Consider the following 25,315-nt stretch of genomic DNA (forward strand, 5'->3'; position numbering starts at 1 on the left):
TTGAATAAGCCCCTGGATATAAAATTTGAAAATTTTTTGTTGTGTCGAAAAATAGGCATTTTTTAGAATCGCATTTTTGGACTCCAAAAATTGGTTCTATTTGCTTTACACACACTTGCGCATTGTGATCAATTCGAATACTGCTTCGAAATCGCGCTCACGTGTCTATTACGCTTTCAAATTTCAATTCAACCACAATTACTCATTTTATACTTCCAAAATGTGGTTCGCATTTTTGAGACACTGTGTATACTAAACCTATGCCAATCAATACGATGTCAGATTTTCTAATACTGTTATAATAATCCATCAAAATTAATAAAATTGAATTGTTCCCTGAATCTTAAAAGTTTGAAAACTTATTTTTATTAGGCTTTTTATCTTTCGATAACGTACTTGAAAAGTATATGTCGACGTATAATTGTATATTTCACCCCAACCTGTGCTTACTCGATCCAGGCCAACTAAACATAACGCAATGAGTGGATTTTCGTTAAGAGGTGTTGAGTTAACAATAGTTGGAGTGGTTTTTGGTAACCCGTTTACAATCGGAAGAAAATAACAATCTTACGTTGCCATATATACCCACAAATTGAAAAAGTCGCTTCACGTTCAGTTTCTCAGTTTTCGAAGTTGACTTATTTGAATTAATTACCTATCTTCGATAAGAACCCGAACCACGTAATCTTTTAACTTTTTAGATGGAAAAGTATTATCGAAATACGTAAGTAGATTAAAAGGCTCCAACTAATTTATTAGGCATATTTGATTGTAAAATAAAAGTATATTTAAAAAAAAAAAAAATTTAAAACAAATTGCCTAATGCGCATATATTTCTCAGTTACCGAAATTTAACTAACTTCGAAAACAACCGAATTGCGTATAATTGTGTAACTTTCAAGGTGAAAAGCGACAAGTGTCGATATTCGGTAAGTTGTTGTTGTTAACAAGTTAGTATTTCTCATATAACGTAAAAATACTGAAAATATTTTAGAAAGAATATTCATACATGTGGAATTCAGCAGATTTACTTAAAACAATAAATTTTAAATTAGTTCTAATGTTTAGTATAGCTTCTAAGTATTTACCTGATATTGTGTTGCAAAAATGTACACAAACTTATTTTAAAGGTTATACAATTATTTTGTTGTTTTTTTCCGTAATCATGTTTCTTGTCAGTTTAGTCAAGTCATATCTCAGTTTTATTTATTGACTATTTTTAGCTTAATGATAATTATTTAACTCAAAAATATTTAATTTTAAACGATTCTTATGTTTAAATTATTGAAGAATTTTTCGAAATTTTCAGTTATACAGTGGAAAAATTTTGGTTTTAACGGTGCTCACAGTCAAAGTGCAACAGAAATTTTACCGAAAATGAAAATAAAACTATTACCGGCATTAAGTGATAATTATATGTATCTTGTAAGTATTTTTTTTTAATTTATGTGAATTTCGAATAATAAATTAATAATTATTTAAGATTATTGACGAAGATACAAGGGAAGCCGCTATTGTTGATCCTGTTGCTCCTGAAACTGTTTTAAAAGCTGTTCAAGAGGAAAATGTTAAATTGAAAAAAATTCTAACCACACATCATCATTGGTAATTTTTGGGATTTTTCTACTTAAGGAAATTTGTTTCCGTGATGTTACAATAGATACCTATAATTTTACTTTTAGTTTTATCTATGAGAGAATTTTAGTTTTATCTATGAGAGGATATACCTTAATTGCGGTCAATAATTTAACCACATATTCATACATAAAAGATAACACTTATCTTTCAAATCAAAATTGTTGAAATGAAAGTTTGAGATATACAGAGTGCACCATTTTAATCAATAATGGCTAATAACTCGTTTTGTAGCTAACCAATCAAAAAATAACTTAAACAATAACTATGTCTCAGTTCGGAAGAAATGCGACTTAAAAATATGTCATTATTAAATATAATCGAAACAAAATATACGATAATTGCAGGTCAAAGTCATGGACACAAGCGAATGTCCCCTATTGCTCTTGGCAACTTTTGGCTAAAGGATTTTTCCGAAGTTAGCATGTTTTTCTTTCGATTAAGTGCAAAAATGACATATTTTTAAGTCTCATTTTCTCCGAAAGCTGATGATAACTTTTGTTTAAGTTATTTTTTGGTTAACTACAAAACGAGCTATTAGCCATTATAGATTAAAATAGTCCATCTTGTATAACCGTTTCTTTTAAAATTTTTTGTGCGATCCATATTTCTAACTATTATAATCTCAAGGTAGCTGAAAATTTCAATCAAATCCATTCCAATCCAAAAAGTTTTAAAAGTTTAATTTTTTTTATTTGAAAAGTTACAATTTAGACATCATAAGACAATTCGTCTCTGCATATCATCAATTTTTCCAAAAACTCTTTTAAGAGACAATCAGCTCCTTTGTTTAAAAAATGAAGCACTGTATTTTTATAGAATGCTATAAAGAAAATTTACGGATTCAAAAACAGCTAATAAAAATCTTTTTTTTAATTTATTAAGGGATCACGCTGGAGGAAATGAAGATATGGTGAAAAAAGTACCCGATTTAGAGGTGTATGGTGGTGATGATCGAATTGGTGCCTTAACACATAAAGTTAAGATGGGCGATAAATTCACGATTGGAAAAATTAATGTGGAATGTTTGTTTACGCCATGCCATACAACTGGTCATATTTGTTATGTGTTAGACGATGGCGGTGATAGTTCTTCCGTATTCACAGGTAAAATAATTTTTCACCTTTTCCACCAAAAGTAAGATCAGTCATTTTTAATGATTTCAATGTTAAATTAGAATTATTATTATCATGGTAACTAAAAAATAATATTTTAATTATTATAGTAATTATTTCCATTTTAAGAAAATTCGCTAACACTATTCAGGACCTGTTTGAGGAATTTTTTTTCTATAAACAATTTGTTTTTATTTTGTATTTTACCCATTTTAGATTAGTAGCTTATTGTGTATTATTAGGTATTATAAATTTTTTACTGTTTAGTGTAGTGACGATAATTTTTTTAATTAAAAAACTAAATAAATACCTTTTAATTAAAATTTTTGTATTAAAAAAAATTTAATCTATGTAAATATTTGTTTATTTTAATCAAAATAAACAATTAATATTGTCAGGATGTTTTAAATATTTTTAATTTCACAAAACCTGAATCGACCAATTCACGCAATCAACTAAATTTTAAAATTAACTTTTTGCTAATAATAATAAAACTAATCAAAACACAAAGCATTCAAAAAAGATAAAATTTTGTATAGTTGAATATTTAATTAGTTAATAAAAATGACTAATATACAATATAAATATAATAATAATATTAGTATGACTAATTGAAGTTTATTTTAAACATTTCAAAATGTAAATAATATACGATACATAGGATCAAACAACATGTATTATCCTATCAAATGATATTATTTAATTTATTAGTATTTTAATTTGGAATTTTTTTTTTCATATAATTCTCCATAATTATTTTTGTTACCAATTTTTTCATTTGGGAAAATCGAGTAGTTTTTAATTATTTTACATAGTCCATTGAAATGTTACAATTTTAGGGCCAAACTGAACATTTTATAGAGGACGCGATTTTATTTGTGGAACATGTAGGGGGGGGGGGGTCAATACAACCTTAACCCCAAGTTTGTGGGGTTGGCGCCTTTGTCCCCCGCCCGCCATCCTGAAAAAAGGGGTGGAAACATTTTTTTAGCTGTATCTTGTAAACTATTGATTTCTCAAAAAATTTGTAAAGGCATAATTTGTGAGATTTCCAAAAACCAACTTTTATTTTTCTGCCCGTGCAGTCAGAATTCTTCACCTGAAGTGATAAAAATTTTGACAATTCCAATTAGGCATTTTCATTACTGGTTTTGCCGCTAGAAGTGTTTAGTACATTATTGGTTGGGATGGTGAACTTGAATAAAAATGGCAATCTAGAAAATGAATGAAAATTTTCAATTTCAAATTAACAACCTTTAAATTTTTTTGTAGGGGATACATTATTTAGTGCAGGTTGTGGTCGTTTCTTCGAAGGTACAGCAGAACAAATGTTTCGAAATCTAATTGAAGTATTAGGTAAACTACCAGATGATACAAAAGTATTTTGTGGTCACGAATATACCTTACAAAACTTACGTTACGCAAAGCATGTTGAACCAAATAATGTTGATATTCAACAACGTATTGAATGGTGTAGAGAAAAACGTGAAAATGGAGAACCAACGGTAAGAATTTCATTAATGTTCGATTTTCGAAAAAAAAATATATATTTGATCAAAAATACCTAATATATCTTTATATACATAATTCTTCTGTACGTGTTTGTCACTAAACTCATCCGTGAAAGGCTGGACCGGTTTTGATGAAATTTTGTGTAGGTATGTGTTCAGAGTAGGTCCCTAGATGATTGAGATTCGCAATTAAACACGGTTGAAAAAGCATTTACTGAACCCGTTAATAGCAGGCAAGTTAATGTTGGAGAGAACAACGTCTACCGGATCCGCTTGTATTATATAAATATCGAACACTTCAGAGTCAGAAAACATTATCGTTCAAATGGGGCTATGGCAAATAACATTGTAGTTGTGAAAATTTCTGTTGTCGATGTAGTTGCACTATTTGATTCCAATTTTGTTGTGGTTTTTTTTAAGTGTCGGGTTTACTTTAACAAGTCGATAACTTTTGGGCATCTTGAAACGCTAATATCCGCCAAGTTATTTTCTTACTGATGGATCTCTATTTTTTACGAATTTTTTTTTTTTAGGTACCTTCTACAATTGGGATAGAGAAATTAATAAATCCATTTATGAGAGTTGGTATTTCTAGCGTTCAACAACATACACAAAAAGAGAATTTAGTTGATGTGATGCATGCACTTCGTAAAGAAAAAGATACTTTTAAGTAAATAAATAAAAACACATGAATTTTATTTAATAATAAATTATGTACACACAAAAATTCCACAATACATCTTTCTTTTTTTTAAATGATAAAAAATTATTTTATACATCTAATTGTTAATTAATTATTAATTATATTTTGTTTTCTTGTTAATTGATATTAATTGTATTTGATTTAATTTTTACAATTATATGCATCCATTTCGATAGCATATTTTTCTTTTGAACGTTCGTACATATCTACGTAAACCTATAAAAAAAAAGAGATTTTAGTTTCTAATTTTTCAAATTTTTCTTCAAACGTTATTTCTACACCTACATTTGTCAAATCTAAGTAAATCGTGCCTGTGTGAGAGCTTATTTTCGATGGCGTGTATTGGAATTTTAATAAAGTAAGCAGTATAATAATCCTCAAAGGTAGTACAGGACTGTCCAAAGTCTTTAAATGAGCTGGTGGAACAAATAAATGTAAACCTGATATGGGTAACAGAAGAAAAAGACATTCCAGGGAATTGTCAAGTCTACAAGCTTGCTAGAAAAATGCACAATGCTGCCAGACAGATACATCAATAGGCACCCGATAGGTGCGTTTGCAAACTACTTCTTAAAGAGGACTTTTTTAAAAAGACCAATCTTAGTTGGAACGTACTGGCGACCCTCTAGACAGATATGGTCTGAGTACAATCCTGGCGTTTCGAAGATCATGAATCTCTTCCAAAGCCCTCTATTGGTAAAATTTTTTCGGCTATTACATTACACTGGCTAGGCGACAGACATGTTGAACGCCTGGGCCTGACAGTGTACCACGACTATTGCAGGAGCTGTGACAGAGGGAAGGAGAAAGAGACGATATCTCATCTTCTCTGTGACTATCCAGCTCTTGGTATGAGCAGATGGAATCATTTGAGCCAACCTTTCTTTTATATGACATGGTTTATGGAGTAGGTGTTCGGTAATAGGCCAACCCTATTTCGGTATCACAACGGATACTATGGTCTAAGTGTGTCCCACCTCAGGAAAGCAACTCTAACCCAATATAATAATCGATGCACGTCCAGTTTCCTGTAAATCTTTTGAGTAAATGGTCAAAAATCCATCTTGGAGACATCTACATTTCGGCAGACATAAACGGAGTAGATTAATGCACAAGTTTTACATTGGTGTACTACATATTGCCTATAAACATGATATTAAAAATGTTTTGGCACCAATTTTATTAGACTAAATTCTAGACATGTTATCTGGTTAAAATATCATACTTCACAGTTCAAGTGATAATAATCTACCAATTAATCTCCACCTCTCGCTTTTTTATTGGATATAAATGGTATTTTACCAATTCCAAAGTAAGTATAAAAATGGTATCCAAGCTTACTTGTTTATCTTCAGAAGTTAATGTTTTCCACTTAATTGCTAATTGTCTAGTAAGTTCTTGTTTTGACGGTTCAGGTTCACCTGGTTTTAACTCAGAATTTAATCGTTCCATAACAATAGTTCGTTGCTCTTGACAAAATTGAAAGAATGGATTTGCTGGTCTTTTTGGTGCATTTGGATCTCGTTCTGGTTTTTCTGATTTTGTTGGTTTCTTTTTCACTTTTTTCTTTGATTTATCTGTTATTACTTTTGAATTACTTCCTATACCTAAGAAAATTTTTTATTTATAAAACGTTCAATCGTAAGTGATAAGAAATCATGAAAAGTAACCTTTTTCAACTTTTATTGTTGGTGGTTTTATTAAATTACTAATATCTGGTTTAATATCCTGTTCAGGGGCTGGTGCATTTCTCCAATCATCCCCATGCGAATCTAACCTATCCATTATGAATTTACATTCTACTTTTCGTCTTTTAACCATTTTTTTGATATAATACAATCTAAAATATCGGAAATACTTATTACAAAGAGAGGAAAAAAGAGATTTTTTTATGAAAACTAACCTATTTACTAATCGTTCGTTATCCTGCTGCAAAACATCACATCGTTCTAATAATAATTGGTACTTTTTTTGATAAATATCATACTGGGGTTGTTCGTCGTCAAGTTCTGAATCGTCTGACATTGTACTCAGATTTTTTACTTTAAATCAAGATTTTAATTAAACATTTATTTTAATTTTCTTCCCATCACTCAACTTAATTCAAAACAAGTGTTAAATAATTTGTAAACATTTGTGTACTTGAGTAGAGTGCAGTGGCGTACTATTTTAAAATTATTATAAATAATGGTATTTTTTATAATTTAAGACATAATTAATAATTATAGCATAGATTTATATATTTTTAAATTAATATTCTTTAAAATTAACTAGTAATTATTTGATAATTAGATTTAAATATTTTCATTTCTAGGTTAATTTTAATGCAATGGAATGCAAGTAAAATTATAGTATATTTAATATTTATAATACATTGAAATATATTATAATACACATACACAAAATATTCAGAAATTATCTGGAAATGAATTAATTACTAATTAATCATGAGTTTTTTCCAAAGAGTTTTTATTTATCCCTATAATTGCGTGATTTACTTATTTTTACAAGCTTAAGTTATTTCAAATAGATACCTACTAATTTTAATTGAAAAGTTGGAAAGCTCAATTTTTCTGTTCGGAATAGTACAAAATTAGTAGCAAAGAGGCTTTATTAGCTAATAAAAGACCTAAATTGTATACATTATAATATTTGTGGATAGGGCACAACTATATTACGCTTTGTAGCGGTTGCCATTTTAGTTTGTTTTGCAATTAATAATAATACTTTCACGCGCTATAAGCTTTTAAAGAACCTTTTAAAATAATTTTTGTTTGTAAATATACGGTTTGTACCAGATACAATTGCCTATGGCCAAGACCGAACATATGGTACAATATAATATCATAATGTATTCGAAACGCTCATTGTTGCCGCTGGCTTAAAAGCTTAAAAAAACAAATGAAACAAACAATTGACTGAGTTAATTGTCGAGATACCCTCCCTGTATAGAAAGTGTTGAATGTAAATGCTTGAATTATTTTGTATAAATTAGAAGAGCTTAAAAGAACCAGCGTTATGTGATTTTCGAAAGTATTGTCTAGAATTTTATTTCGTTTTTCGAGAATGTGTCACAAGACCACTAGTGAAACTACTAGCAAATTTTCAACTCCCTATATTTTGTAGTTTTGGAGAAAATGGACACCAAAGTTTTATCCTAATTTGCGTCCTCGAGGGTAAAACCGTGATGTTTACGAAAAAATGTTTCAAACAAAAATTGTTAATTTTTTTATAAGGAACATTTTTTATATATAAACTCATGTTCCATTTTTTTACGGTTTATAAGATGGGTTCTACGAATCCAACACCCAATGACCTATGTTGCTCATTTACAAACTCAAACTCACTGTTAACGTTCTGAACAAGAGAACACGCTATAAATATTTCAGCTTGATATCTATTTTCGTTTTTGAGTTATCGTGTCCGAAAAACGGACAGACAACCGGAAATGTGCTTTAAAATCTGGAATTTGGCAAGTTGTGATAGCTATCAATTTTTTAACAATGAATTTATAAAAATTTTTGGAATAAAACATTAATCTCCGGATATATTGATAAGAAAATTTTTTAATCGAAAAACAAAAATTGCATCATAGTTTTGAGATAAAATCTGTGTTCGATTTCAGCTATAAAGAATTACTTGTTTTTTTGTTTAAACTTATATAATAGGTTGGCTGATATGTCCCCGGTCTGACACATAAATGGCGTCGCTAGTATTAAATGCATATTATTTTTATATAGTACCAACCTTCAAATGATTCGTGTCAAAATTTGACGTCTGTAAGTCAATTAGTTTGTGAGATAGAGCGTCTTTTGTGAAGCAACTTTTGTTATTGTGAAAAAAATGGAAAAAAAGGAATTTCGTGTTTTGATAAAATACTGTTTTCTGAAGGGAAAAAATACAGTGGAAGCAAAAACTTGGCTTGATAATGAGTTTCCGGACTCTGTATTTTTTCCCTTCAGAAAACAGTATTTTATCAAAACACGAAATTCCATTTTTTCCATTTTTTTCACAATAACAAAAGTTGCTTCACAAAAGACGCTCTATCTCACAAACTAATTGACTTACAGACGTCAAATTTTGACACGAATCATTTGAAGGTTGGTACTATATAAAAATAATATGCATTTAATACTAGCGACGCCATTTATGTGTCAGACCGGGGACTTATCAGCCAACCTGTTACATATAGCAGAGACTATATCAGTAAACATATATAGTCTCAAAACGAAGTCAATAAAACATCATTTATAATCAATTTTAAGAAAAAATAAATAAATAACGCAAAGTTATTAAAGAAAAATATTATTTCGTACTATATTATGACGCAAATAAAAGTTCATATTATTTATTTTTTGTTGGTTTTATTTTAACTAAAATAAAAAAAATAATATGAAGTTTCAATAATTATTATGTAACACAACTCTAAAAAAATTAATTTAGAAATGCCTATATATCGATAGGTAAAAATTCATTACGTTCATTCAATTTTTTATCACTTCAGGTTAAGAATTTTCACTGCACGGGCTGAAAAGTTGGTTTTTGAAAATCTTTAGAAGTATGCAAAATATGAATGTTTAAAACTCCTGATTAAACAAAGAAAGAGAAGGGCCACAATCTTTGAATGCTTATAACTTTCTTTTTTTTTAATCAATTTTAAATTTAATTTTCAAATTTTTCTAAGGTATCAAGCCTATATACTTTTATATTTTTATGGGTAATGTAGCAAATTCGATATCAGTCATTTATCCAATTGTCTAGAATTGGAACTTCAGCGCAATATAAGACATACAATTTATTTAAACATTGTTTTAGACAACTTTATTTATAGCTCGGAAAAGATTTTTTAAGAAGTTCGTGTATATATTGAACTATACTTACCAAAAAGTCGACAAAGCAAATCTCAATCCTTAATAAATCAAATAGGGTATTTTTTAATATAGTCAAATATATAATCGTATAATATAAATGTACATAAGTTTTTGAAAGGGAAAAATTAGGAAAAAGCAACGGGTCTAAAATCCGGTTTTTGAAGAAAAGAGTGTTAATCTAATATTGTATTCACTTGACGATTGAACGAATAGTTTCCGACATATCGCTCGAGGATACTTGCAAGACAGATGTTTTTAATCAGTTTCAGGTGATATCTCCGAAACTATTAATTTACTGATTATATCCAAAATTTTGTAATTTTTGGTGCGAATTAATAGCATCCAAAAAATACAAAAATTTAATTTATTTAACGATTGAATAAGCCCCTACAATATTAACATTGTATAATACTTTTAAAGTTTCATGCTTCCAGGGTTCGGTTACTAAGAGACCAAATGATAAAAGATTCAGAAAACTTGCATAAAAAAATAAATGTGATAATTTATAATTTATAATAAGTCTTATTAAGAAATTGATTAATAAGAGAATAATGATAAAATATATTAATTATTTTTTGAACTAGTACTGTAATAAATCTGCGCAGCAACTGATTCAACTATGCCGCTCTCACTTAAATTTGTTTCAAAAGTTTTGTTCCGTGAGCGCACAATCACCAGTTTCAGACACCTGTTGCACGCTACGGTAAGTGTTTAAAAAAATTTTATTTATCTAAAACTAATATAATTTTTACTAATAAACAACTATTATTAAATTTTTCAACAATAATAATATAAAAACATATTTTGTATTCTGTTATTCGATTCATTTAAGACCTACATAAGCAAGGTTATCAATAAATTAATGAACTTGATCGAGATAATAAGCCTGCTCAAATATTTATTATAAAGAGTGATAAATTCATTGAGTTACTAATTATTTAAATTATTACTGTCGAATTGATAACAAGTGTTTGTTGTGTGTATTTTAGAGAAATTCATATTTAATATTTATTTTTAATCATAAATTATTTAAGTAAGTTTAAATTAAGTACATAAAAAGGCGGGTAAATAAGCTTTAATAATTGAGGTTTCTGATTTTTTTTTCCAAGAAATATTCGATAAAAATTGTAACTTAATTATATGTTACTTATTATTAAATGCTTCGAGCAATTTTTTTATGGTCTCTTTTTTTTTTTAATCTTTTAAACCAGGCTGTTAATTTGACACCCATTTTTTATTTTTTAAATATCTGTATTGAGATATCAATTGATTTTGATCGATTTTATAAAGTTTTATTTAATTAAATATTAATTGAATAATCACCTTAAAAAATTCCCTTGTTATGTATAATCAGTTTAAATTATTAAGGAGGTTATTTTTATATTTCAAATTAATCAACAGGTCTTTTATATAATTATTTTTGTTAAAGTCTTTTCCCACTCTTTGCTCTCATATTGATTTAAAAAAATGTGTAAAAAATCATTTGACCAAGTATCTTTCTTGTTTTTTAACATTATAGGTTTTTCTATTGTTTGTGGATGATAGTCATTTTAATTTATCAATATTTATTGAATATTTCTAATGCGATTTACCTCAAAAAGGTTAACCCATATTAACTCAATTCAACTAAGTTAGGATTAACACGAATTCGGCTAGCACGAGCTTATTTTTTAAATCACTCATAAATTTAGCGTGGCTAATTTGAAGTCCCAGTTCTATATGCGGGAATGAAGTTTTAAAATCAGATTACACCAAAATCATTAAGAATCTTTACGGCATCAACAACCTTATTGGATAATTTTTGTTTACTTTTTTAAATACAAATTTTGCAATTTACTTTTGATAGTGCAGAAATATTTTTTTAAAACTAGAATATTTGGCAAATGGCACGTTGTACAATTTTAAAATTAAATATTGGATTATGCTTCTTTTAGATTGAGTTTAGTTAGCTATTAATTTTTGCAAAATTATTTACAATGTTTTCTTTGATTGAATAATTAGTACAAGATCCGAATTAGGGTCGACCTTCACCCATCTGTTTACCGAATGAAAGTTATTTTTTATGAAATGTAAAATATTAACAAATATTCCTGTAACGGGTTGCCTTAAAAAATATGGTCCAGACCATTTTTAATATAAATATCAAAACTTGGAAAGCTTGTAAACATTATTTTTGACCAATATTTTGTGGCCAATCATATGCCACCGTAATTGTAACAAAATTATCTTTATTTAGATATGCGAGTCAATGAATTAACAGATGCACGTAATTACTATTTTCAACTTGTATAAATGCGATAATAGTGAACGAAAAAAGGCAAACAACATAGCTGCTGCATATTCTTTATGGCTTTTACTTTCGAGTAGATCAAAATTCGTAAGATATGCAAGTCAGTGAAAAATTTCTAAAAATTTTACTCTTGATATTTTCACTAAAAGTAGTCTGGACCACATTTTTATAGGCAACCCATTGCAGGGATATTTGTTAACATTTTATATTTCATAAAAAATAACTTTCATCCGGTAAACAGATGGGTGAAGGTCGATCCTAATTGGGATCTTAGACTAAATCGTCGAAACCAGTTCCTTTATTATATAATTTATTTAAGTTATTGAATCAATGAAGAGTTTATTTTAGACAATTGTTTACTAATACCCAGGGACAAGAATATGACCTTAGTATTTTGATTGTTTTTGAATAAACATTTCAAAACTTTTAAATTAATTTAATTAATATTTTTCATAGTTTACTTATTTGGTTTTAAATATTTTGATAATTTTATTTCTAAATATTTAAACTTAGATAAATTGTTTGATTGATACAAAATTATAAGTTTAATTTTTTTCAATCTGGACTTACGTAAAGATATTTTTGGAACAAATTATCCTAAAAAGTTATGGCAAACATTTTTAAAAAACTGTATAGAAATAAAAATTATTGTTTCTTGTTAAAACAGACAGTCAGAATGGTTTCAAACGGAGATACATCATTTAAATTGATGAATACAACATTACAAGAATCAGATCCTGAACTTTTTGCATTAATACAAAAAGAGAAAAAACGACAAACTAATGGCTTGGAAATGATTGCATCAGAAAATTTCACATCTTTATCAGTATTACAATGTTTAAGCACGTGTCTACATAACAAATATTCAGAAGGTTTACCAGGAGCACGGTAAGACTTCTTTTTTTAATTAAAACTATTATTTTTCAAAGTTTTTCAAAAAGATTTGAATAGTATTTTTATGTCTAGTTTGAGCACCTCCAAATTGAGGAAAATTTATAGAACATTAACCGAAATAAGTTTACAGTTTTCATCTTATTTGACCAAAAAATTCATATTTGTACACCAAATGCGTTCGGATTATCGTGGGCTCAAATAATCGAGTTGATATAATATTAATCGAGTTGATATAATCGAGTTGTATTATTTGATATAATATTAATTTGCTAATATTTTGCACAGGTATTATGGAGGTAACGAATACATCGATCAAATTGAAATATTAGCGCAAAAACGAGCATTAGCCGCATTTAACTTGAATCCAGAAGAATGGGGTGTTAATGTACAGCCATATTCTGGTTCACCAGCTAATTTAGCAGTTTATACAGCTGTTGTCGAGCCACATGGCAGAATTATGGGTTTGGATTTACCAGATGGTGGACATTTAACTCATGGATACAGAACAGCAACCAAACGCATTTCATCTACGTCAATTTTCTTCGAATCAATGCCATATAAAGTTCATCCCGAAACTGGAATCATAGATTATGATGAATTAGAAAGAACGGCAAAATTATTTAAACCAACTTTGATTATTGCTGGAATCAGTTGTTATTCAAGATGTTTGGATTATAAACGTTTCAGGGATATTGCTGATCAAAATGGAGCAATATTATTCTCGGATATGGCTCACGTATCTGGACTTGTTGCTGCCGGTATGTTATATTTAGAAATAATTTGTATATTCCCTTTTTAGATGTAATTAGAAAGAGACTAAACGCACACTGGGTTTTGCGTATGACGAGTTTCCAACCAATCGGGGATTCGATTTAGAATAGATATGATTTTTGGCGATATCTTGGAAATTACGCGACCAATCATCAAATAAGCTCGATTTTTGTATTTTTTGGATCAAAATTACCATATGCCGAGTTTTATCATATTGTGGAAACAAAAAAATTGTTCTTGAATTTTTGAATTTTTTTCAAAAAGCTTTAAGAAAACTGCGAAAAATCGAGAAAAATAGAAAAATATTTTGTCTCCAATTTCGATAAAACTTAGTTTATCACGCCTAGTTTCTGAGATTTTATTGAAAATACCATACAAAGGCCGATTTCTCGGATCGATTTCAGGCGCTCTCGTAGAGAATATTTGTTTAATTGTCAAATTAATTGAATTTTTTCCACTTTTGGGAACTAATTATTTTAGAAAATCTAATTATACTTTCGATTTAGATAAAAAATGAATAATATAAATAATGGAAATAAATAAATTGCCCAAAAACACGATTACGATTATTTTACAGTTTTCGAGGTATCGCCTGAAATGCTGAAAGTTTGTTGGATACTAAAATTTTACATTCTCATTTTTCTAAACTTGAAGTTTATTTCTAAACTTGACGTAATTTCTCTTGAAAAAAGTTTGATTAATTTTACTGGGAAATCGGGAACCCGTAGGAAATTTAGAAATTTAGTTTGTACATCTCTCTTGTTTCTATATTAATTAGTAATTTTTCTTAGGTGTTATTCCAAGTCCCTTTGACTACAGTGATATTGTGAGTACAACGACACATAAAACCCTTCGTGGTCCACGTGCTGGAATGATTTTCTTCCGTAAAGGTGTTAAAGGTGTAAACGCAAAAGGAGAAAAAATATACTACGATTACGAAAATAAAATAAACCAAGCAGTATTTCCTGGATTACAGGGAGGACCACATAATCATGCAATCGGTGCTATTGCAACAGCCATGCTACAAGCTCAACAACCAGAATTTGTTCAGTATCAAAAACAAGTACGTTTTATTTTAATTATTTTTTTAACATATTGATCGTTGCATTTATAGATAAGCTCGACCCCCATGAAGTTGATAACAAAATAAACAACTTTATGAAGCGTAAAAGATAATGTTTTTATCAAAAATTTTTTTAAATAAAATTTAATACTTTTATTTATCTGAATAAAAATAAAAATTTTTAATAATATCGGATATCCCAGATTAGAAAACTTTTTAGATAAAAATAATTACTTTGATAATTTTTTTGAAATTTACGCAAGAAGCTATTTTGGTAGAAAACACAGATTTTTATTTAACGCAACATTTTCCTGAAGTTAGTATTGTTTATGTCGATGCTAGTGGTACAAGAAGGTACAAACAGTTTTCAGTGTCCATGCAGACGAAATGTTTAAACCGGAATTAAAACTTATATTTGAAATCAAAAGTGGGAGAGATCTTGGTGAATCAACCCCACCCCCTTAGGGGATCTTTCCACATAAATTTGAACTAACAATATAGTCCTGTAAATATATTCATGCACATTTTGAGCTCGGTACATTTTTTGACTTTGAATCCAGTACTTCGAACAGAAAACTAGAATCTTAGCGAGGTTATCGAACTGGCTAATGCTGCAAAACAGATTTTCATTGAAAGAAGAGGAAACGCTTAAATTTTCTGAACCATACTCTTTAATTTTACACGATGATTTCCGTGAGATTTGGGTCGACGAAGTTAAACTTTGGCTAAAACGCATTATAGCCAATATGACGTCAAAAATTTTAATTGAAGCATTTGATATTTACAATGAAGATACGTTTCCAAATGACAATCCAATGGCTTCACGTTCTTGCAGTTTTACCTGAGACAATAGCTACGAATGAACGTTCCTTTTCAACTTTGACAATATCTGAACATCAACTATACGATTTAACTTCTCTTAATAATATATTGCGGTGAAGAGGTCGATGTGCAGTTTTGGAAAAGTTTTTTTCTGTATCTTATATAATTAATTTTATTGAAAAATAGTTACTGAATATCACATTTTGACCTAATAAATGTTCTCTTACTCGAAAAAATTAAAAATTGACGAAACAAAAAGTGTCACGTTTTTATTTTTTTGAAATAGTTTCCGATGTTACGTATATTATTTTCATTATTTTTTCAGTTATTATTCGATTATCTTGTTAATTGCGAATTACCAATTGGTTCGCTTAAAAAATCTAAATGCCAACCTTGCTTATAAAAATTTTAACAAAAAATCAAACCATTATTTATTTTCTTCATTATTTTCAGGTAATATTAAATGCAAAACGTTTAGCTGAAGGATTAACAAAAAGAGGATACAAAATTGTGACGGGTGGAACAGATGTTCATTTAATTCTCGTTGATTTCCGAGGAACAGGTGTTACTGGTGGAAAAGCAGAAAAAATCTTGGATGCTGTTTCGATTGCTGGCAATAAAAACACTGTCCCTGGTGATAAAAGTGCATTCAATCCATCAGGACTTCGATTAGGAACACCAGCTTTAACGACCAGAGGTTTGAAAGAAGATGATATCGACCAAGTTGCTGCCTTCATTGATGAAGCTATAAAATTAGCTAAAGAAATACAAGTGATATCCGGACCCAAATTGGTTGATTATAATCGTGTATTAGAGAATGATCCTGCTATTGTAGCGAAAGTAAGTCAATTAAGAGAGCGAGTGGAAAATTTCAGTAAAGATTTTCCACTTCCAGGGTATGTCGATTATTAAAATTTTTTTATTTATGCTTGTCTTGTTTTTTCTCATTTTTGTAAAGTAAATCTCCGGAAATAATTTGTATATACAATTTTTAAGGCATTTATATTTTAAAAACAATAAAAATTTAAATTAAAAAAAAAAACTATGAGTTTTCAGTAACCTAGAAAATTCCATTCAAAAATCGAAAAGACTTTCCCTAATTTTTTTTTTAATGAAAAGAAATTTTCATTACGTTCCAAACTTTCTTTCTGCTGTTACCATCTGCTCCTTCAAAAGTATGAAGACAAAAAATCTCATTTGAATAAAAATTATATAGCGAGAGGAGAATATGATCTCAGATGATAATTGAACTTGGTTCATGAGTATTTTATATAGGCTGTTTCAGAAATTGCACGGCACTATTTTAAATGCGTTCTAACTGAAATACAAGCAAATAAGTTCATATAATGTGTAATTAGAAACTTCTTCTCTTGCTAAAATAATAAAAACACTGAATAAACAATTGATTTGATTTTTATTTTTGCACATGAAGAGCTTGACAAAATGTTATTATGGATATAATTTTAATATTCATTTTTAATTTAAAAGACAAGAGATTATTTACAGTTTATGAAAAAATATTTTTGAACAAAATAGATCATTGTTATTTTATTATGTTGTTTGTTCAGTCATAAATGATACTTAAAAAAAAAATGTTTTAGTACATAAATAAATTAATTTTGTACATCAATTACAGGATGTTACAAAAATACGTAGCGGGATATTCAGTACCAGATTCTACACATAAAAATAAATAAAAGAATCTTTAATAATTTTTTTTTTCCGATTTGGTAGTTTCTTCCTACAAATTTTGGGAACTTGCACAAAATTTAAGTTACTTTAGAGATATACTGTAACGAGATTTAATAAGCTTAATGAGAATGGCTTGAAATGTTTATGAAGTATTACCTTTTTTCTACAAAAACAAAACAGTGGATTACAGCTAGACTAAACCGAAATGGAAAAAAGGTTACTAAAAATTTTATGCCCTTGCTCTTATGTGTAAAATCTGGTACGGCATAATCCGCTAAATATTTTTTTTACATTCTGTATAATAATCGAAACTTTATTTTAAATGTCTATTGATCATAGACTTTTTTAAACTCCTTTATTTTTATAATTAATTGTTTTTCTTTACATTAAATTTATTTTGTGCATTAAGCCAAATTATGTTTTTTAAATTACAATACACAATTGATTACTTTTTTGATTTTTTTTAAACTATAAAACTATAGATTTTTTTATCGATTCTGTTTTTTATAAATTAGTACATGTCGTTTCTATAAAATACGAAATTAGAGTAAGTCGACTGTTAATTTACTTCATCGAATTATTTGCAATGAAATTACCTGACTTCAGCAAAATTATTAAATCCATAATTATAGCAAAAATTATTACCTGACCGTTTTTCAAGTCACATAATTCGAAATTATTCTTTTATAGATTTGTGACATAATCAGATAGAAAACATTACCGAAGGTAAATCAATCACAAAAAAGATTTAGTGATAAAATTGATGCGGATTATATACACATGCCGAGATATCGATGATGAGTCAAGTCTTCAGAATTCAATTCTAGGCTCAAAAAATATATTCTTAATCATTTTTACTGACCGTAGGAAAAATTCCCTGATTTTTTCGGAATCCCAAAATTCCCCTACCTTTCACAGTTGATTTCCATTCTGAGAAAGCCACAATTATTATAGCATAAAAGCCATCAAATCAAAATTTGGGAGGATTTTCTATCTAGCCATAGGAGCATAATTTTGAGAAAGATTATTAAACAGGAAATAATTTGGTATTTTATTGGTTAATTTTGTAATTTTCGATTATATTTCTCTCTTCTCCAAAATTTACGTTTGGGAATCTATGCATAATTATAAAACTAAATTTAACTATTTACAATTATTATCCTGAATAATAATGTTTAAAATATTACGTACAATAGAAATTACATGTACACAAATTAAAAAAATAAAAATCCAATCTTACAAATTTTTTTTAAGTTAATTGTTCATCATTAATAATTTATTAATATAATATAAAATAATTATCCCCCCATAAAATTGTTATTTTAAATAATGCTTACTTATTTAAATTAATGATCTAAACACTAATTATTTGTTTGTTTTATAGTTTTTGTTTTCCAACTTATCTGCATGATAAAAAAACAAAAATTCATCAAATTTATTAAAACAAATATAAAAGCTACCGATTTTCGTAAAATCTTCTTCAAATGTGTTGAATATTTTGACAAGCTTGGATTATATAAATTATATTTGGAATTAATAACATCATTCGTTTATAAAATCGCTGATATTCGAAAGCTACTCAAGAATTTCTTGAACGTTTTTTTATAATTAAGAAATCTACAATTCTATAAACAATATTTTTTTAAGTAGAATAAATTAATATATTTAGAATTTTTTTTCAAATGATCTTTAAAGACAACAATGGGTGATGTACAACTTTTTTTAAGGTGTGATTAGAGGGTGGTCAATTAATGCAATTAACTTTGATGCCAGAACTTAGTTTCTATAATTTCTTCTAGTGCTCGCTACCTATTACAGGTTTGCTTGGGCCCCTAATCATATTCACGATAGAATAAGAGCATCCATAGTAAATAATGGCAGTTTTAAGGATTTTTTTTAGGTATCGCTTATGATTTACTGTCGTTTTAAGTAAAGAGCATTTCGATATTTAAATAAAGGTATAAAAACATTTAAATATTCCAGTTTTTGTGAACAGTTTTGTTGTAGATTCGAATCTCAAAACTAACAAACTATTAATGGTTTGTTTACTTTAAAGGATATCTTTAACGAACACATTATTTCATGCATCATGTAAACAAAATAGAATTCAAACTGTATCAAGTTTGGCGGTTTCTACAGTTATATTACGGTATAATGTACATCAAATTGTCATATCTTCGAGATCGTTTGATAAATTATCGAAACAAAAAGCACAACCTATTTATAATTTCAAAAGCAAAAAAAAAAAAGAGGAAAGATTGAAATTACGTCAATCACGCAGATTCGTAATTTTAAAAATAATAAATGATAAAAACTACGCAAATTAACAAAAATTTTCACAAATTTTTAATTACAAATGTGATACCCTATTTTTTCCTTTGAAGAATAACCTTTTTGAACGCATGGAGATAAGTGAAGTTTTCATCTTAAAATCTTATTTTGGTTTTTAGTAGAAACCCCAGACAAAATAGGATATATGGACTGATAATTTGTGGTGTTCTGGTTATATTTTCTATGCCTCAATTGCTTAACTATTTTGCTTACAGCAGCTGGTGCATCACGGTCTTTACATTGAGTTTGTCTCAAAATGTTAGAGGTCACGTTAAGGCAGTTTTATCAAAAACATGTGTTTAAGATAAGGGACCATCCTCAGTCTAAGGATTTATCTTGAAATGGAGGTCCAAAAATTTGAGCTTTATTCGTATTTTATGAACTTGTAGTCTATATCACATTTTATCGAGATTTGAAATTATTTTCGGTGTATTCATACAAAATATATTTTTTGTTTGGAGTTACTTCCCTTTTCTAAATCAATCAGCAATATCAAATATCCTTTAGTTTGTGCCAAGGTTATATTCTTTAAAAAAAATAGGATTTAAAACAATTAGTAATAAATATTAAACGTAATAAAACATTTTTTGTTTTGTAAGAATATAAAAAAAATGCAAATAACTTGTTGCAGGTTAAATGATGATGTGGGTGACTTAAGTTAATTGTTTGTTGGTTTTTTTTTTACTATCGCGATTCATTTAAACAAAATTAAAAATGATGAAATGACTAGAATTTAAATTACTATGTTTTAGTCAAGACTGGAAGAACCCATACCAGTAAATGCTAAGAATGAGGATGTAGACGGCCGTGAAAATGTACCAGGATGATCACCATCATCATCTGAATCCATATCCAAACCACTTAATAAATTTTGTATTAAATTACCAAATAAACCATTTGCACGTTGTCTAGGAGGTGGTACACCCAAATATAATTGACCAATTTTGTCTAAATATTTTGCATAACTAGGATCTCTATTTAAGGACGGTTGATATTTTTCACATAATATTGTGTATGCAGCCAGGTTTTTACTGAAAAATATTAAATTTAAATATGAACATTTTTTTCCACATTTATTTTTTTGAATCTTTCAATCTAATTCTATTCGAACTTAGTACACTTAAAAATTAGAGTTACAACTCTAAATATTTGATCGAAAGATTCCAAAAATCGTTTAATTTCTCTCGACTCTCGATAACAACATAATCATTATAAACCATAAGAGGGGTTCCTTGAGAACAATCTGTCACCCGAAGGAGAAACGTCTTCGGGTGAGAGATGCTGTTTTAATCAGATGAAGCTATAGGATTCTGTCGAAGCCAGGCGCCACGCAGAATGAGGATATTCCGCGTGCTTCTCTCCCAGGATTGATGGATTCTAGATTTCGGACCTTGCAGATTTCTGCATGTGCAAATAACATGTTTGAAGGTTTTATCGTCCTCCATACATGCCCTACAAGTGAGATCATCAGAGATCCCCATGTTATGAAGATGTTAGTTCAATCGACAATATCCCGTCAAGAGTCTCGCCACCCTTCGCAACTGTGCTCTAGTAAGTTTCAGACGAACACAGTCGAATGGTCTAGCTGTGGTTATATATAGTTTGGCAAGTCGCATGCCCTGTGCAAAGTCCCAGTAATCAAGATGGGCTTTGTCGTAGCCATTCTTAGATTCGGTAAATTACGGAGCATCTTGCTATGAGAATGGCAGGCTCAGGTGAAAGGGGCGTTTGAAACGCCAGAGTGGCCCGGTACCCAGATCAGCCTGACTGTGTTGTTCGGTTCCAGTAAATAAAAAGATTTTTTGGTTTTTTTATCATATTCAGATTAATTCGAATTCTGAACATCTTTATATCGTACAAATAATATGATTTAGGGATACAGTTAGATTAATTTCACTATATCGAATTTTTGGTTTATATCCGGATTTTGTGGAACAACCTTGACAAAACTCTCTCAAAAATATCCATTCGTTCTAAAATGCTTGTCAAATACTATGCGTTGCTCTATATCAATTTACTTAACGCCTGGAGTTGCAAAATTAGAAAAAAAAATTACCTTTCAACAGCTTGTAGTAAAAATGCTAAAAAATTGAGTAACGGTAAAGCATATGGTGGTTGTTTTGTTTTTATATTAGGATGTACTTCTGTATACGTTTTAAAAACTTCTGTGGCAGTTAACTTATTATTTAAACACAAGTACTGTAATACGGCCTGAGCAATAAATAAATCTGTTTCACACAAATAGCCACGTGTTCTATGTAATTCAATTAACATGTGTGCACAGCCTCGTCCATCTGATGAATATAGGAAATGATGTCTAGACATTACATAGTTCTCCTCTTTCCAAAATATGTCTGCAAATTTCTGCAAAATTAAAACAAAATTTTTTAAGGTTTTATGTCCATTATAGTCAAGTTTACAAAAAATATATCATATATATGGTCACTATTTTTGACAACAATCATGGTACTCTACATAATACTTAGACGTTATATTAGAGTGGTTGTCCTGGAGTGGGACTCACTTAGCCCATAGGGTCCGTTGTGATACCGAAAAAGAATTTGCCCATCTCTGGCCACTACTCTATGAAGCATTTGGAGCTGTTTAAGAACATCCGGAATGGTTTGACGTCAACAGACTTGAGGTCATCAAAGAAAGGCTGGCTCAAGTAAATCCATCTCTTCGGGGTAAGAGGTGGAGAGTGACAGAGAAGATGAGACATGCAGTAGTCGTGACACACTGTCAGGCCCTGCTGTTCAATACTTTGACGTAGTATCTGTACATATTTTCAATACACACACAACATTTATAAAATAAATAAAAAATATTTTCAAAAATCGATTAAAAAAAATTTATTTCCAAATTCTCTTACTTCTTTGTTTTCTTTTTAGGCTGAGGCTTTCCGGACACTACCATGTGCTTAGCGTGAGTCTCACGTTAAGATAATTTGGAATAAATGGTTAGCGTGAACAATCTAAGTTTTTGAGCTTTTCTCAGATTTAATTAAGCGTGAATGAAAACGTTTATTTTTCATTGAACTGTGAATAACAATTTTTGCACTTATGTTGAAATGCATTCAAAAATTCTTGGATCACAGGGTGAACGTAAGGGCCAAAAACCCACAGACCCGTACTAACTAGACCCCATTAGAGGCATGACCACCCCAGGGATCAGTGAGAGGCAATCATAAGTTTAACAAAAAAAACTGCAAACCCGTGCTAACTCGACTCTATTAAGACATGGCCGTCCGTGGATCAGTAAATGAATTCTTCAAGTGAAAGAAGATTCAAGATGCTTTAAAATGGACTCCATAATTTCAAATTAAGTGATTTTTAAATATTCATTTATCGCGATATTTAACTTTTTTTGTACATTTTAAGCATATTTAATAATAAATAAGATATTTAACAACCTATTTTTAATTAACTTAACCCATTTATTTATTTTTAATTACGAAAAATAACTTCTATTTCCAGTGAATATTTTTAATTATTTCCCTTAAAGAAAAGTTTCTTGTTTTTATACCATGCATATATGTAATATGCAAGGTATACTAAGTTTAGTCCCAAGTTTGTAACGCTTAAAAATATTGATGCTTAGAACAAAATTTTGGTATAGGTGGTAATTTTTAAAGCGTAATCAGGACGTAAAACGTGAGGTCGAGTTCGTAAATGAGCAACATAGGTCAATTGGGACTTGACCTATGGGTCAGTAGGACCCATCATGTAAACCGTTAGAGATAGAACAAAAGTTTAAATGTAAAAAATGTTCCTTATCAAAAAATAAACAACTTTTATTTGAAACATTTTTTCGTAAACATCACTGTTTACCCGTGAGGGCGTAAATTGTATAGTATGTATTATATAAATTGTATATGTATGTGCAATGTGATAGAGTAATCAACACTATTTATGCATGGTATTTCATCAATTAACTCAGTAAATTGTTTGTTTTCACTTGTTTACCTAATGTTCTAAGAGCTTTTTAAAGAAAATTCACTAAAGATAGCGTTAACGTTAGATAGCCGTTAATGTCCGAATATCCTTATCCTTGTCTTAAATAAATCCATACGATTTTCTTTTACACGATAGAAAAGTCCCTTATACTGACTGCTTTCTAAAAAAGTTAAGTTTCTTCAAAATGGGTAGGTAAAATAGTTCTGGTGCCCATGAACATGCATTGTAATGAATAAATACATCTCTAGCAATTCGTGTGTGGATTAATTATCAAACTAAATGAAAAAATATTGTTTTGTTTTTTAGTTTTTGATTACACAAATATGAAAAACAAGGGACCTAAAATACAAAGCTTCAATTTTTTTGAAAAGAAAGGTACACTTCCCATGAAGCTTATACATACACATAATATTATCAAAAGCAAATTATATTATTAAATATTCAATTTTTTGCGTTTTTACTAACCTGGTGCAATTTTGCATGGCCTCGTTTATTGTTCTGCTGTGACCATTTAATAGCATTTGTTAAAAATGTATCACGTTCAGGGATTGTTGGGCCAATAGCTGCAAATAATTTTGCTATTCGTTCAAATATTTCTTCTAAAACAGGTGTATCTGATTGTATAAGAACATCTACGTATAAAATGGCTAAGTCTGCACCACTACCTAACTAAAATAAACAAATACATATTAAATCTTGAACAAAAAATTAAGGATAATAAAAAAAAAAAATACCTGTCCATGTTGTAATAAAATGTGTGCCCCATTATATAATAAATCTAAGGCCTCTGAGTATTTTTTCTGTCCTAAATAGCTGCAAGATAGTACATAAATAAAGAGGTTAGATATTTTAGAATTTTTTATTAAAATTTGAACAATTTACCGAAAGTATAAAGTTCTGTACATTTGATGTGCTTCATAATAGTTGCCAGAACTTACGGATGCTTCGAGTTTTGTTAAAACTCGAGATACACCACGTACATTATTTTTTGCTGATGCCATGTTATATATTATACAGCAATTTGACAGATAAAATAAATTGATGAAACTCCTTCGCATTTAATTCATTTTGAAACTCACTTCATATTCAAATGACGATAGCCAAAGAATATGAGAAAAATTTCTTTTAAATTCGACGTCCACAAAATTGATTTCCTAAAGAATAAATTGTTTAAGTACCAAATGTATCAAACTTTGATCTTAGCGTGTACAAAATTTTATGACCTTGTCAGTTCATGACATTAATAAAGTATAACAATAGAATATTTGTATAACAATAGCTGTCGTTTGATTTCAATTTTATTATTTGCAGTATTCTTTTTTCGATAAAAATGATAGTAAATGACTTGTTGAAAACAAATTTGAAATCATTTACTAACTAAAATGTTCTAGATCTTTCTAATATTATTTTCAATTTCCCTCTTGAAATTATAATAATTTATAGAAACAAAAGCAAATGCATTTGTGACGTCATAAGATTTGTCTGTTTAATTTCTAATAATACCTATAACTAGTAGGTACTAAATTTTCATTTTCTTGCTTCGATATATCGAAAACTATAAGAAAGAACTTAATTGATTGCCAAATTATGTTTCTAAGGAAATTATAATCGAAGAATTATGTCCTTTGAGTATAATGTGATAAAAATACAAAAATTTTAGA

The 25,315-nt window shown here is 28.9% G+C and overlaps 4 protein-coding genes across 7 annotated transcripts; 2 read left to right on the forward strand and 2 right to left on the reverse strand.

Moving 5' to 3' along the window:
* The first annotated feature begins 836 nt into the window (after nucleotides 1-836).
* LOC123296552 (hydroxyacylglutathione hydrolase, mitochondrial) lies at nucleotides 837-5,011 on the forward strand. 3 transcript variants are annotated; one of them, XM_044878071.1, is made up of 6 exons: nucleotides 837-929; nucleotides 1,310-1,425; nucleotides 1,484-1,605; nucleotides 2,521-2,741; nucleotides 4,023-4,255; nucleotides 4,795-5,011. In XM_044878071.1, the coding sequence occupies exons 2-6, from the start codon at nucleotides 1,378-1,380 to the stop codon at nucleotides 4,933-4,935; spliced, it is 765 nt and encodes a 254-aa protein (XP_044734006.1). In that variant the 5' UTR covers nucleotides 837-929; nucleotides 1,310-1,377; the 3' UTR covers nucleotides 4,936-5,011. The 3 variants fall into 3 exon arrangements, with proteins under 3 accessions (XP_044734006.1, XP_044734007.1, XP_044734005.1); XM_044878072.1 differs by having other exon boundaries at nucleotides 916-950; XM_044878070.1 differs by lacking the exon at nucleotides 837-929 and adding an exon at nucleotides 958-1,130.
* Nucleotides 5,012-5,058: 47 nt separating this feature from the next.
* Nucleotides 5,059-7,106, reverse strand: LOC123296554 (HMG1/2-like protein). The gene is made up of 4 exons (XM_044878073.1): nucleotides 6,868-7,106; nucleotides 6,635-6,804; nucleotides 6,306-6,571; nucleotides 5,059-5,180 (listed from the first exon to the last, which is right to left on the reverse strand). Exons 1-4 carry the CDS (start codon nucleotides 6,987-6,989, stop codon nucleotides 5,106-5,108), a joined length of 633 nt encoding a protein of 210 aa, XP_044734008.1. The 5' UTR covers nucleotides 6,990-7,106; the 3' UTR covers nucleotides 5,059-5,105.
* A 3,313-nt stretch (nucleotides 7,107-10,419) lies between these two features.
* LOC123296551 (serine hydroxymethyltransferase) lies at nucleotides 10,420-16,638 on the forward strand. 2 transcript variants are annotated; one of them, XM_044878068.1, is made up of 5 exons: nucleotides 10,420-10,538; nucleotides 12,793-13,013; nucleotides 13,305-13,777; nucleotides 14,582-14,853; nucleotides 16,129-16,638. In XM_044878068.1, exons 1-5 carry the CDS (start codon nucleotides 10,455-10,457, stop codon nucleotides 16,585-16,587), a joined length of 1,509 nt encoding a protein of 502 aa, XP_044734003.1. In that variant the 5' UTR covers nucleotides 10,420-10,454; the 3' UTR covers nucleotides 16,588-16,638. The 2 variants fall into 2 exon arrangements, with proteins under 2 accessions (XP_044734003.1, XP_044734004.1); XM_044878069.1 differs by lacking the exon at nucleotides 10,420-10,538 and adding an exon at nucleotides 10,780-10,868 and having other exon boundaries at nucleotides 16,129-16,637.
* A 3,553-nt stretch (nucleotides 16,639-20,191) lies between these two features.
* Nucleotides 20,192-24,819, reverse strand: LOC123294590 (Golgi to ER traffic protein 4 homolog). The gene is made up of 5 exons (XM_044875666.1): nucleotides 24,537-24,819; nucleotides 24,389-24,467; nucleotides 24,120-24,323; nucleotides 21,755-22,062; nucleotides 20,192-20,729 (listed from the first exon to the last, which is right to left on the reverse strand). Exons 1-5 carry the CDS (start codon nucleotides 24,710-24,712, stop codon nucleotides 20,447-20,449), a joined length of 1,050 nt encoding a protein of 349 aa, XP_044731601.1. The 5' UTR covers nucleotides 24,713-24,819; the 3' UTR covers nucleotides 20,192-20,446.
* Between the last annotated feature and the right edge of the window lie 496 nt (nucleotides 24,820-25,315).

The sequence above is a fragment of the Chrysoperla carnea genome, chromosome 3, assembly GCF_905475395.1.
Source record: "Chrysoperla carnea chromosome 3, inChrCarn1.1, whole genome shotgun sequence".
Taxonomy (NCBI): domain Eukaryota; kingdom Metazoa; phylum Arthropoda; class Insecta; order Neuroptera; family Chrysopidae; genus Chrysoperla; species Chrysoperla carnea.